Source organism: Lucilia cuprina, chromosome 3 (assembly GCF_022045245.1).
Source record: "Lucilia cuprina isolate Lc7/37 chromosome 3, ASM2204524v1, whole genome shotgun sequence".
In the NCBI taxonomy this organism is placed as follows: Eukaryota; Metazoa; Arthropoda; class Insecta; order Diptera; family Calliphoridae; genus Lucilia; species Lucilia cuprina.
Window position 1 is genome coordinate 56,416,259 of NC_060951.1, and position 15,178 is coordinate 56,431,436.

A 15,178-nucleotide genomic window follows, 5' to 3' on the forward strand; every position below is an offset into this window, starting at 1 on the left:
CTAGAACTGAACTAGAACTGAACTAGAACTGAACTAGAACTGAACTAGAACTGAACTAGAACTGAACTAGAACTGAACTAGAACTGAACTAGAACTGAACTAGAACTGAACTAGAACTGAACTAGAACTGAACTAGAACTGAACTAGAACTGAACTAGACCTGAACTAGAACTAGAACTGAACTAGAAGTGAACTAGAACAGAACAAGAACTGAACTAGAACTAGAACTGAACTAGAACTGAACTAGAACTGAACTAGAACTGAACTAGAACTGAACTAGAACTGAACTAGAACTGAACTAGAACTGAACTAGAACTGAACTAGAACTGAACTAGAACTGAACTAGAACTGAACTAGAACTGAACTAGAACTGAACTAGAACTGAACTAGAACTGAACTAGAACTGAACTAGAACTGAACTAGAACTGAACTAGAACTGAACTAGAACTGAACTAGAACTGAACTAGAACTGAACTAGAACTGAACTAGAACTGAACTAGAACTGAACTAGAACTGAACTAGAACTGAACTAGAACTGAACTAGAACTGAACTAGAACTGAACTAGAACTGAACTAGAACTGAACTAGAACTGAACTAGAACTGAACTAGAACTGAACTAGAACTGAACTAGAACTGAACTAGAACTGAACTAGAACTGAACTAGAACTGAACTAGAACTGAACTAGAACTGAACTAGAACTGAACTAGAACTGAACTAGAACTGAACTAGAACTGAACTAGAACTGAACTAGAACTGAACTAGAACTGAACTAGAACTGAACTAGAACTGAACTAGAACTGAACTAGAACTAGAACTGAACTAGAACTAGAACTGAACTAGAACTGAAATAGAACTGAACTAGAATTGAGCTAGAACTGAACTAGAACTAGAACTGAACTAAACTAGAACTGTATTGAACTGGAACTGTTGTTGTATATATTTAACCCACTGATTAATTACAAAATTGGGACTGATCATATTAAAATTTTGATGATTGATTAAAGTGCTCATATTTTATAGGTTGTTGATTTGGACTAATGGAATAATAGGTCCGATCATTACAAAATTCAGCCGGGTCATCAGTAATATTACTTTTGGTCGAGATACAAGATTATTAAGTATAATTAAGACAAAAAAAAGAGCTAGACGAGTGAAGGAAAGACGGATATGATAAATCGACTCGGAAAAAGTCGATTAACGTATAATACCCACAAAACTATAGTGGTTACAGTCATTTTAACCTTTAATTTTACTTAAAATCCTAAATAATTACAAGAAATTTTAAACAAAAGGTTTTTGAAATTTGTATATAAAATTAAAATAACTATTTTAGTAAATATTCGTACAATAAATAAAAAAATACTAAACAAATATAAATTTATTATTTTAAATATTTATTTAATAGCGAACGTATTAAAATTATATATGACATACACTTTAAATACACTTGCGTATTTTTGACTTATTAATTAAATAAATAAACATTTAAAAACAGATTGATATAACAGTTAAAAAACTTAATAAGAATAAAGTTTTTATTTAATTTAAAAAAATTAACACGCATAGTAAATATTTAATTAAATGTTTTTCCTAAAACAGCAATTAGAAAACAAAGAACTCTTTTTACAATCATATAAGGAGTGTTGAATTTAAAGAAATTAAATTAGTTTTGTGCTAGACCTCAAATCAACAAAGTCTAACTTTAATTAATATTTTGAACTCAATAGTTAAAGAACTCTATAAACAAAATGAAATTCTCTTTAAAATTGGCCACTTTGTTCCTGTTCGTGAGCTTATGCACCTCGTATGCTGCTAGTTTACCAGTAACAAGTGAAACCGGAACTGGAGAAATTGACACAGGCTCCAGCGGTGTTGGTACTGAGACCGGTTCTAGTGGTACTGGTGAAACTGCTACTGGTTCAAGTGGCAGTGGAGAAACTGGCTCTAGCGGTAGTGGTGAAACCGACAGCAGTGATGAAAGCGTTGATGAAGAGGAAGAAGATGATGATAGTGAAGAACCAGAAGCTGATGAAGATGCTGAAGATGTCGATGAAGATGAGGCTGATGAAGATGTCGATGAAGATGAGGCTGATGTTGAAGAAGATGAACAAGATGTTGATAATGATGAATTGGAAATGGATGAAGTTAATGAAGACGACGTTGAAGACGATTTAGAAAACGACGATGAAGAGGAATCTGATGAATCCGCTTAAGAGAGTCCTATGTTTTAGGTTCTTTGTTACATTTAAAATAAATTTTATTTATAAACTGTAAAAAAGACATCACGTTATTGTTTATACTAAATGAAATAAATCTTTTTAATAATAATTAAAATTGAAGGTTTCTTAAGAAATCCAAAAATAGGGATATATTCATATTTTAGAACTCAAGAAGTAATTAAATTCTAACAATAATAATATAATAATTATTAAGTGAAACAGTTTCATTAATTTTGCTGACAAAACTTTTTGAAATTTATGTCAATTTAAAAAAACTGAAAAAATGATGAAAACAACTCAATGTGTTCTAGGAAGTTCTATTTTATTGAGATCTTAAAACACTAACTTAAGAATATGTCAATCGTTTAGGACTATATCGCTGATCTTGAATAAATAGGGAACATTTTAAATAAACATATCATAGATTTCATAAGGATTCTATAAAAACTTTAAAAAGGACAACTCGGAAATCCCAAAGCTATTTAAAGAAAGTTTTACAGATTTGAATAAAACTTTATGAACTTCGGATATCATTATGATTAGTGGATGATCTGATACATATGATCTAGGCAAGTGGTAAAAATCTAATATACATTAATAGTAAGAATGATTGTTCTAGTTTGATGCTTTCATGTCCTTCTACTTGAAAGGCATATGAGGTCCATGCTAATGTTTATTGTAAAGAATCAAAAAAAGTTTTTTAAACTTTAACGACACAAAAAATAGTGCTTATTTAAGGGCCATTCACACGATAAGACTATAATAATCGTATAAAAAGGGTAAATAATATACCAATCGTGTAAACACGCAATATATAAATCAAACTTCTTTTATTCTCTTTTTTGTCATACGGAAGGAATTTCATTTTACTTTTTCATTAGACTTGTCGTACGTAAAGTGTGATCGTGTGAAGTGCTCTTAAACAATAATGTGCGGTACTTGGACCGATACTCATATTCAATTCCGAATTCCTTTAGAAACATCTAACTTGGTCTCAGGGTTTCGATTTTTTTTTCTAAACATTTTGTCTGATAATATTAAAGAGAATTCCAATTCTATAACTTTATTAGCTTTTTTTTCTAGAACTTTTAGTTCATGCATTTTCGAGAATATGTGCCAAAGGAATTTTGGAAAAGTATTTGAAATTTTATAGAAAGTTTTACTCCCGTAGTCTTAATCTCTTGTTATTTCTTTCGAAACGATGTATTGAAAATTCTCATACAAAAAATTACCTTAACAGACAGATTAACTATCGGTTAAACGATAATCGGATATTAAGATTGTGGCCCTGAAATTATCAAATAAAACTCGGCAGTATCAAGGTACTTTTGAATATCAAATAGACTCAAAAAGTACCATCGCACAAATTTTGGCATCCCATGCGTACTTTTCTACATAAAATTTTGACAGATCAAATTACTTTTGTGCTCGTGTGAAGGGAGCTTTAATAACATAATATCCAGTGTTCTCAATTTGACACGTGCTTTTAAATATTTAAGAAAATAGTGTTAAAGAACTATTGTTTATTTTTATTAAAAAAAACAAATATTGATTTCCTCTATGTTATTGTTACTAATTGAGTTTACAATTAATGTTTACTTAAACAATAAAATAAATTTATGAAAATAAGTATATAATATAAATATTAACGGTTGTATTTATAAACATTTAGTTAAAAATTATAAAAACTATTACTAAAAATGTGATAATCTTAAATAAAATTAACAAAAGGTTTAAGTGTTGGCTAAAATAAGATTTCGTATAATGTATGAAATTTTCATAAATATTACGAAAAATGGAATGTTACGAAATTTGTTTTCGTAAAGTTAAACATGCATAATTTTGAATTAAATGTTATACATAGTACAACTTAAATCATTTATCACATATTAACAGGATTTTTGTCTTTTTACTTATTCACTATTATAATACTATTACTATTAAAATATTACTAAACAAATATCTTTTCATTAATACTAATTGTAAATAAATAACACAAGTACCAAATATTTGTCTTAAGACAGCATGTTTAAAAGAATAAATCAATTTTTACAATAACTTAAGTTATAACTACGGCAATTTAGTAACTAGTTGTCAAATAGATTTCAACAAAGTCGTGTTTGAAGAAAATATATTAATTAATATATCAAAATGCGATTGTCTTTGCGATTAGTATCATTAATCCTTTTAATTGGCATCTGGATTGACATTACACAATGTGCCAATATACCTGAAAGAACAAAGACAGAGGCAAGTGGTAGCGGATTAGCAGAAACTAGTGAAACTGCTGTGGGAGGAGGTGATGAAGGGAATGAAACTGATGATACAGACTACAGCGAAATTAGTTCAAGTGGAGATGATTTGAGCACTAATGGCTCTGATGATAACGAGGAATTGGCATCAGGAACAACTGGATTGGACGACGAGGAATTAAGTGAAACAGGATTTACTGGTGAATCTGATACAAATGAAGAAACTGATGAAACTGGAAGCTTTAGTAGTGGAGAAATGGAAGAAACTGCACAAACTGGTGATGGGGAAACCGGTGAAACAGGAACGTTAAGTAGTGGAGAAATGGAAGATGGTAATGAGGAAACTGCAGGCTCAGGATCATTTGGTGGTGATGAAGACGGACTGATGGATAATGAAGAAATCAGTGACACGGGTTTTACTAATGAAGGAGAAACTAATGAAGTAGAAGATGGATTGAATGGAACTGAAGAAATTAGTGAAACAGGATCGTTTGGTAGTTTAAAAGATGGTTCAAATGAAATAGATGAAACTGGAACTGGAAATATTGCATCAAATGAAGTCGGTTCAGATTCAACTGCTGAGAGTGAATCGGAGTCAAGCGCTGTAGGTGATAGTGGTTCTAGTGCTAGTGGCACTAGCGCCTCTGGTTCAAGTGCAATTGGAAGCAGCGCCTCTGGTTCTAGCGCCAGTGGCAGTAGTGCTACAGGAATTAGCTCAACTGGTAGTGGTGATTTCTTTGAGAAACCTTTAACCACTCCTAATAAGAAGAAACCAACTACTAAGAAACCAACAACTAAAAAACCTATTAATAAAAAACCCGTTAACAAAAAGCCAGCTAACAATAAACCGGTTAATAAGAAACCTGCTAATAAGAAACCACTTAATAAGAAACCAGTTAATAAGAGACCTTTTAATAAAAACCCTGCTAATAAGAGACCTGGCAATAAGAATCCAAACAACAAGAAACCAGTTAATAAAAAACCTATTAATAAGAATCCCGCTAATAAGAAACCTATTAACAAAAAACCTAATGCCAACAAACTGCCAAATAAACAAAACAATAATGAGAAGCCCGCTAATAATAAGCCCAATGCAGGAAAACCAGCCAACAAAAAACCTGCCAATCAAAATGCTGCTGCAAAAAAACCCGTTAATAAGAAACCAGCAAACAAGAAACCTGGAAATCAAAATTCTGCAGCTAAAAAGCCGCCAGTTGTTAAAAAGCCTAATACCAAACAACCTGCAAACAAAAAACCCACTCCTAATAAGCCTACAGCAAAGCAACCCGAATCCAAAAAATCTGCTCCCAAAAATCCAGCAGTCAAAAAGCCGTTACCCAATAAACCTGTCAACAGAAAACCTTCCAACAAGAAGCCTACACCCAAAAACAATAAACCCAATGCTAATAAACCCCGCAAATAAACAACGTTAAACAATAATTTTGATAGATATTAATTTTTATAATTGATTTTTTCCAACAAATTAAAACTTTTTTTTACAAAATATTTCGAAATAAAAACAATTTTGAAAAAAAGTAATAGGTACTTATTTCCATACCGACTAGAACCATAGATTACACCAGTCTGGACTATTTTTATACCCTACACCACTTTAATGGGGAGGGTATATTGGGTTTGTGCTGATGTTTGTAACACACAATAATATTGGTCCTATACCCACCTTAAAGTATACCAATCGGCTTAGAATCATTTTCTGAGTCGATTTAGCTACGTCCGTCCGTCTGTCTGTCTGTCTGTCTGTCAATGTAAACCTTGTAATCAAACTACAGACCGGAATTTTGAAGATAATTGAATGAAATTTGGTACATGATCTTCTATTGATCCCAGGGACGAACCCTATTGAAAATGGTTAAGATCGGTCCATTATTTCACCTAGCCCCATTACAACTATACCCCCGAATAGGGCTTGTAAACATTGTAATCAAACTACAGGTCGCAATTTTGGAGATAATTCAATGAAATTTGGCACATGATCTTTTACGGTACTGCAGACAAAGGTTAACATCGGTCCTTTATTTCACCTAGACCCCATAGAAATGAACCCGCCAAATAGGGCTTTTAAGTTATGTTTAATATACTCGTATCACGACAAAAAGTTGCAAAACCAAGTTCTACTCTTGATGACCCTTTTGAACTTAATAATTATAGGGCCTCATTTGACCCTAGCACCTGTACAAAAGCCCACATCAAAATTTTACTTAAATATCCACAGTTTTATTAAACAATAAGTACTAAGTATATCTGAGGCAAGGTAGAATTCAACATAAATGCTTTATTATGAAAACTAAATCACATTTTATTCGTAGACAAGTGTGGGGTGTTATATGGTCGGCCTCGTCCGACTATAACTTCTTACTTGTTTAATTTGTCTTATCGATTTAGTTACTAACAAGCCCAGTCTTAGCTATTGTGTAGCGTATTATCTAAATTATAAAGCCTGGACAACAAAGCAGAGACTATAGAGAAAACTTTAGTCTATACTATAGAGCAAACTGTAGTCCAGACTATAAAAAACTATAGACTGAACAATTGAGTAGTCTGTAATCTGAACTATATGGTTGTCTTTAGCTTGGACTATTGACTAATAGACTTCTATAAAAGGCCCCATAGTCTGGACTATTGAGCAAACAAACAATACTGGAACTATAGTCTAGACTATATAAAATTAAAGTCTGGACTATAGACTGGACTATATTGTAACTTAAAGTCTAGACTAACCATAAAAAAACTATAGTTTGGACTATAGGATAGTTCATAGTCTAGATTATATAGTTTACTATAGACTTTAGAGTAGTACATAGTCTGGACTATAGAGTAGTCTATAATCTGGACTGTAGAGTAGCCTATAATCTGGACTATAGAGTAGTCTATAGTCTGGACTCTAGACAAAATGACACTTGCAATTTCAATCAATTGAACTAGACTGTAGTCTAGAGTAAATCATAACCTGACAGTAGTCTGGACTATATCGTAGTTTATAGTTTGGACTATATTGTATTCAGGACTATAGAGCAGTATATAGAGTAATCTGTACTCTAAACTATTGTGCAGTCTAAATATAATTTGAACCATAGAGTAGTTGACTAAAGGTGAACTTAAATGTAGGCTATACTTTCTAGTCTATAGTCTAGACTATAGGGTAGTATGTATATAGTCTGGACGAATGAGTATTCTATAGTCTGAACTATAGAGTAGTCTATAGTATGGACTATAAAGTAGTAGTAGACTATAGTGTGGACAATGGAGTAGACTATAGAGTAGTTAATAGTCTGGATTATGTCTGGACTAAGTATAGAGTAGGCTATAGTCTGTACTATACAGAAGTCTTTCATAGACACATATATTATTCGATAGATAGTTTTACCTTTTTATTCAAAAAATTTAATTTTATTATGTATCACTAAACAAATAAATTCTTCTCTTTGAAACGAATGCAAATATTTGTATAAATTCAGAACTTAATAATAGATGACACGGGGAAAATTTTGATTCCAGCCCATTCTATTATTTCCATGTCTATTACCCCATCTACCATATCCTCTGTCATGATGTCCCCAACCATGACCCCATCCATGTCCCCATCCCCATCTATTTACTGGTTTTCTTTGAGGCTTTTCAGGTTGCTCTGGTTCTTCTGACGATTCCTCTGGTTCAGGCGATGGTATAGGTGATGAAGTAGTAGATGGACTGGTAGTAGAACTGTCAGCAGCACTGTCTAAAGTACTTGGTGATGAACATGGTTCGGTGCTAGACGAAGAACTAGGTGATTGTGAACTTGAATCCTCTGGAGATTGGCAAGATACTTGAAGAGAAATAGCCAATAAAAAGCACAAAAATACAGTTATAAATAATTTCATAACGTTATTGTTTCTCTTGATCCAATTAATAATGATTGAGTTTTAATTATTCCCATTATTTATACCATTTTTGGGGACTGCATATTTACAAGGCATATGGTTGCATTTAGTCGTGTGCTTTAAAATAAATATTTGTTATCAAATGCACAGTTTAATTAAAAAGTAATTATTTATTCAATATCGATTTTAAATTTTGTTTAAGTAGCTTTTTATTATTGATTTTTTTTCATTAAATTGTTTTTGCCTTAATGTTTATTAACAAAAAAATTTGAGTTAAATATTTGTTTTTCGATGAGTTTAGTTGAAACGGAACAGATAATTTTTTTCTAAGGTGAAGGTCTTAGTTTTGTTTTATGGATGTTGTACATTTAATGCATTTTTTCTTAAAAAATTTAGTCAAAATTAATTTACTTTTGAAAATTTAGTGATACAAATTAGATATTTTGTGAAAAATAAATTTTTTTATTGCTATTAAAATAATTTTACATATTGAAATTTTATTGATAATTTTATTGAAAAATTAGTTTTAATATTATTATTTTTGGTTTAAATGAGAACAAAAAAAGATTATTATTATATTTTAAGTAAAATTTTTTTAGACATCATATAAGTTATATAATATCCTTTCTCATAATAAATCTTCCGTTCAAAGGACGTTTTTGGACTCGACATTTCTCTAAACTACTTTTAGAAAAACATGCGATGACGGCTGTAATGTGAAATCGAACCTATGCCGCGGTTATCATTGCTATTATCCCTTCCTCTGTCATGACCACCAGAATGTCCCCTACCATGGCCTCTATCATATCCCTTGTTTTGTCCTCTATCATGATGTCCCAAACCAAGTCCCAAAGCCTGCCCCCAACCATGTCCCAAAGAGTGTCCCCAACCATGTCCCCATCCATGGCCGTACTTATCATGTCGTCCATGATGAGCGGTATTATCTTTAGATTTTTCTGGAGCTTTATCTTTAATGGGTTTAGGTGTGGTTGTAGTTAATGGTTTAAGAGAGGTGCTTGTAGACGTACTGGGTGAAGGTGTGGTAGATGTTCTTGTAGAAGTGCTGGATGAAGAAATTGTTGCAGGACTAGTTGAAGTGCTAACAGAAGAAGAACTTATATCAGGACTAGAAGAAGAACTTGGGAAAGTTTCCGATGCTGGAGTTGTTGACAAGTCGAATGTATTAATGCCAGTAGGGCTTGAAGGTGAACTTAATGCAGGATGAGTTGAAGAACTGAAGGAAGAACTTGGATCAAGACTGGAAAAAGAGCTTGAGGAAGAGCTTTGTGAGAGAGTTGTTGACGAGTCTAATAAGTTAATGTCAGTAGAGCTAGAAGATGACCTTGGGAAAGATCCTGGTTTTGGAGTTGTTGACGAGTCGAATGAATTAATATCAGTAGAGCTAGAAGATGAGCTTAGTGCTGTACTAGTTAAAGAGCTGGAAGAAGAACTTGGATCAAGACTGGAAGAACTTGTGGAAGATCCTGGTGCTGGAGTTGTTGACGAGTCTAATAAGTTAATGTCAGTAGAGCTAGAAGATGAACTTGTGCAAGATTCTGCTGCTGGAGTTGTTGACGACTCTAATAAGTTAATGTCAGTAGAGCTAGAAGATGAACTTGTGGAAGATCCTGATGCTGGAGTTGTTGACGAGTCGAATGAACTAATGCCAGTAGAGCTAGAAGATGAACTTGGTGCTGGACTGGTTAAAGAGCTGGAAGAAGAACTTGGTGATGAAAAGCTTGGTGCAAGAGTTGTTGACGAGTCGAATAAATTAATGTCAATAGGGCTAAAAGATGAACTTTCTTCAGGACTAGTTGATGAGCTGGAAGTAGAACTAGGATTAGGACTGGAAGAATAAATTGTATCAGTAGTGGAGGAAAAGCTTGGCAAAGAGTCTGGTACAAGACTTGTTGACAAGTTGTTAGAAACACTGTCAGCTGGGCTAGATGATGCACTTGGCGCAAGACTAGTTGAAGAGCTGGAAAAGCTTGGAGTAGAGCTTGGTTCGGAACTGGTGGAAAAGCTAGACGTATAAATTGGCGATGAGCTTGGAACAGAAAATGAAGTATCAAGTGAGTTGGAAGAATAGCTTGCCTCTGGACTGGATGGAGAGCTGGGATCAGCAGTTGAAGGACTGGAACTTGAATCTACTGGCGTTTGACAAGTAATTTGCTTAGTAATTGCCAATAAATAGCACACAAACACAATTAAATGTAATTTCATTTTGAATTAATTCCTTGACTGAAACAACAGTCATCATTTATTACGATTAAATTCATTATTTATATCAGTTTTTTTGTTGGACTATATATTTACAGAAAAATTAATGTATTTAGACGTAAGCGATTAAATAAATATTTGTAATCAAATGTCTGAAATATCTGTTATCAATATGGGTTTAAAATTTGTCTGTTTAATTTTTTTTCTCGCCATATATATAATATTTATAATTAAACAATTTACTTGTCGCAAACGTAATATCCAACCATTTTTAAAACTGAAGGTCGTTTTTTGTCACATTCAACACCACTGTAAGGAGCAGGGTATGCTCGTTGGTTGTAAATTAACCTTAAAATATACCAATTAAATCTGATTCAGTCTGCATCAATAAGATTTGGACGGAGAGCACCTTGTATTAGAACTACACATTGGATGGTTTGAAGATAATTCAACAATCCACCATTGTATTCGAATTTCACACTCCCATATGTTGTTATTTAGTTAGCCGTGTACAGAAAGGAGTTTTTAAGCTCATAAATTTCTTTTGTTTAATCTTTTAATAGTTATAATATTTTTATTAAAAAATTAAATATTTAAAAAATATAAAGGATTTGATAATTGAATTATTAAAACATATGTTTTTCGTGTTTTTCCTCTTTACGCCTTTCCTTTTCAAGTCTTTCACGCATTTTGTTGTCATGTTTTTCACGCATTTTCTTTTCGTGTTCTTTGCGTTTCTCCTCTTTGCGCTTTTCTTTATCACGTTTTTCCTCTTCATGTCTTTCTCGTTTTTCTTCTTTTCGCTTTTCTTTTTCATGCCTTTCCTCTTCATGTTTTTCACGTTTTTCTTCTTTACGCTTTTCTTTCTCATCTTTTTTCACATCCTTTGGTTTTTCTGGAATTTTATCTGCAGCAGGTTTAGCAGAAGTGCTAGACGATGAATTAAGGGTAGTACTAGTATCTGGTGCAGGACTAGTAGAAGAACTATCTGAAGGACTGGAAGAGGGTATTGGTGATGAGCTTTGTGCTGGGGTTGTAGAAGCACTGTCAGAAGAGCTAGAGGAGAAATTTGGTGTAGAGCTTGCTGCAGGGCTAGTAGTAGAGCTATCAGAAGGACTGGAAGACGAATTTATGGAAGAATTTGGTGCAACGCTAGTAGAGGAAGAACTTGGTGATGTAGGACTAGTCGAAGAACTTATTGCCGAGCTGCTACTGGAAGAACTTATAGTACAACTGCTGCAGGAAGAACTTGCTACAGCGGTAGTAGAACTTGTGTCTTCTTCACTGCCAGAACCCTCACTATTAGACTCATCTGAAGATGAAGATGCTTCATTTGAAGCAATTGGCGATTGATAGGAGTTTTGTACCGAAAAAGCAAATAAAATGCCCAAAAATAAAATTAAAAATATTAATTTCATTATGAGATCCTTTTCTATTTATCGAATTGTCTAAATTTTATATAATAATGTGTTGACTTATTTATTTTCATTATTTCGACTATTTATACCAATTTTTTTGTATTTTTTTTTTTTTTTTTTTTGATTGCATTCAAAATCATTTTAAACGTACATAGGTGTTTTGGCAAATATTTGTAACCAAATACCAGTTGGCATTTAAACGTAAAATGTTTAGTAAATATTTGTAATTAATATCAATTTGAGAAGGAGTTGCATTTACGTTCTTAATTTTATATTATATTTGAGTAAAAATAATTCTATTTGCTGTTGGCTGCAATTCTATTTGTGTAATTTTTTTTTAACATCTTCAGTAAAAAAATTTATTTACAGACTGACTTAAGCCGAAATAAAACCAATGAACTTTTTTCTTAACTGAAGGTCATTTTATATAAAAAAAATAAAATTCAACATATGTTTCTATTGTTCTTTATTTTTGTATAGATCTTTTTAATTAAACACAACAGTTTGAAATATATTTTGTTTATATATTAATTTTGGCTTAAATGTTAATAAATAAACACAAATTTGTAGATATTGGCACGTGTATCATTTCTAAGATATTACTTTCTACTGCTAAAATATATATTGTTTTAATAGACAAAACTATTTATCTATTTACTTCCTCGAAATTGTTATTTATAATTGTTTTCTTCGAAATTCCTCGAAATTGTTTTCAAATTTCATTTTATATTCATTTATAGATGCTAGAAATATTATACAGAATGATTTTGAATTTCATATTAATAAAGTGAAGATCTTGGTGATCTATATAATGCACTAATATGATTTAGTATAGAAAACCTAATTTTCAAACATTCGAATAGATTTTTATCATTATTTTTAATTCAATTTAAAAGATCCATATGTTTGTATGTGTTAACATTGCCTTTTTATTTGAAAATATTTAGACATATTTTTATAAAAAATTGCAATTAGAAGAACAAATTATCAAATATTTAAAAACCATTTGTACAGCGTTAACAAAAGTATAAAAACAAACTGATCGTAGCTTATATAACAATATTTCAAAATTCTTTAAGCCAAACGAGATCAATAGCAATTATATTTAAAAAAAAAATGAATTTATCTCTTATAACATTTATAACTTTTTCTGTCAGCTTAATAATTGATAACACTTCTTCGCAGATCCCAACAAATGCAACCACAATATCTTCAAAAGTTGATGGCGATGATACTCGAGACGGAGTTATCACTACAGTTTCTAAAATAATTGCACAGGAAAAGAGTGATTTGAAAATTAATAAACCCGCAGTTAAGCTCAAGGATCGTGAAAAGATAGAAAACGATGAACTAAAATATTTTGGATTTTGGCTTTTAACTACAATTTTTTAATGCAAATTACAATCGGAAATGTTAAAAATAAACTTAAGAAAAAATAATTCTTAAATTGTTTGGAAGAAATAACCATTAACTATTTAATTAATTAACTAACTAGCTTACTAACTAGCTAACTAACTAACTAACTAACTAACTAACTAACTAACTAACTAACTAACTAACTAACTAACTAACTAACTAACTAACTAACTAACCAACTACTAACTAACTAACTAACCAAATACTAACTAACTAACTAACCAACTACTAACTAACTAACCAAATACTAACTAACTAACCAACTACTAACTAACTAACCAACTACTAACTAACTAACTAACTTACGATCTAACTAAGTAACTAACTAACAATCTAACTAACTCACTAACTAACCAACTACTAGCAAACTAACTAACTATCAATCTAACTAAGCAACCAACTAACTAACTAACTAACTAACTAACTAGCTAACTAACTAACTAGCAAACTAACTAACTATATAACGAACTAACTACCTACCTAACTAACTAACTAACGAACTAACTAACTAATTAACTTAAGAACTAACTAACTAGCAAACTAACTAAGTAACTAGCTAACTACCTAACTCACTTACTAACCAACTACTAGCAAAATAACCAACTAACTAACTATCTAACTAACTAACTAACTAACTAACTACCTCACTAACTAACCAACCAGTAAACTAAGCAACTAACTAACTAGCAAACTAACTAATGAAATCAATGATATTCATGCAAAAAGTTTTTAAAACAAGTATGAAAGTATAGTCGGACACAGCCGGCTATATGATACCCTACACCAGTCAGTATGTTAAAAAATGAATTATTTACAAAAAAAAAAAAATAAAGCATTTAATTTGTTTTTAACCGTGGAATATTTTTACATATTGTTGACAAAACAAAAGAGGTTTTCTACAAAAGGGCTCATAGGGTATTAAGGGTAAATATGGTCCTATACTTATAAATTTTGCCAGGGGAATTTACGTCTACTTCAAAGTTATTTATATATATATTTTATTAGTGAATTAGGGCATTTAAACCTTCAAGACATTTTCTGCAGGGGAGTTTGTATGGGGCTAGGGTGAAATGAGGTCCGTTCACTATACAAATCAGTAATGTCATTTATCGTTCTATAAAATTAAGTTTTGCTGATTTTTGTTGACACAAAACAACATTTAACGTAATTATAAATCATCATTCTAAAGGAGACTTTGTATGGGGGCTAAGATCAAATGAGGCCCGATCATTACGAAAATCACCAGTAACATTTAAACTTGTACAAAAGTAAGTTGTGCTAATTTTGATAGAATTACTAGAACAGTTAACATAATTATGGACTTAAATGCCCTATTTGGGGGCCTAGGTGAAATAATGAACCGATTTTAAGCTTTTTCAATAGATAAATAGGGCCAAAAGAAATGTTAGTGTCAAAGTTTCATTAAATTATTTTAAAAATTGCGACTTGTAGCTTGATTAACAGGTTAAAATGGACGGACGGATGTACGAACGGATGGACTAAATCGATTCAGAAAATAATTCTTAGCCGATTGATGTACTTTATATAATTAATATTTCATACATATGTACATCAACACACTTCATAGGTTCGGAAAATTATATTATAGAAATTGCAAACGGAATGACGAACTTATATATATCCTTCTTACGAATGTGAAGGTTATAATATATACTAATGTACTACGAATGATGTGCGCATATTATTATAATGATAAAAAACTAAACAAACAATAAATCTTATAAGAGTTAAAATACTTTACATATCTTGTAT

The 15,178-nt window shown here is 31.6% G+C and overlaps 5 protein-coding genes across 6 annotated transcripts in view; 2 read left to right on the forward strand and 3 right to left on the reverse strand.

The window, feature by feature from the left end:
• LOC111675258 (cAMP-specific 3',5'-cyclic phosphodiesterase-like) overlaps window positions 1-15,178 on the reverse strand; it is a 255,235-nt gene that overhangs the window by 100,769 nt on the left and 139,288 nt on the right. The gene's annotated exons all lie outside the window — the stretch shown is intronic.
• Window positions 1,751-2,215, forward strand: LOC111675257 (YTH domain-containing protein 1-like). Its single transcript, XM_023435988.2, has one exon. It carries the CDS (start codon window positions 1,751-1,753, stop codon window positions 2,213-2,215), a length of 465 nt encoding a protein of 154 aa, XP_023291756.2.
• Window positions 4,319-5,944, forward strand: LOC111675256 (uncharacterized protein DDB_G0287625). The gene is made up of 2 exons (XM_046946252.1): window positions 4,319-5,120; window positions 5,151-5,944. The coding sequence occupies exons 1-2, from the start codon at window positions 4,373-4,375 to the stop codon at window positions 5,894-5,896; spliced, it is 1,494 nt and encodes a 497-aa protein (XP_046802208.1). The 5' UTR covers window positions 4,319-4,372; the 3' UTR covers window positions 5,897-5,944.
• LOC124419010 (uncharacterized protein DDB_G0271670-like) lies at window positions 8,930-10,574 on the reverse strand. Its single transcript, XM_046947115.1, has one exon. It carries the CDS (start codon window positions 10,572-10,574, stop codon window positions 9,039-9,041), a length of 1,536 nt encoding a protein of 511 aa, XP_046803071.1. The 3' UTR covers window positions 8,930-9,038.
• Window positions 11,198-12,184, reverse strand: LOC111675255 (putative protein TPRXL). The gene is made up of 2 exons (XM_046947116.1): window positions 12,175-12,184; window positions 11,198-11,898 (listed from the first exon to the last, which is right to left on the reverse strand). The coding sequence occupies exons 1-2, from the start codon at window positions 12,182-12,184 to the stop codon at window positions 11,198-11,200; spliced, it is 711 nt and encodes a 236-aa protein (XP_046803072.1).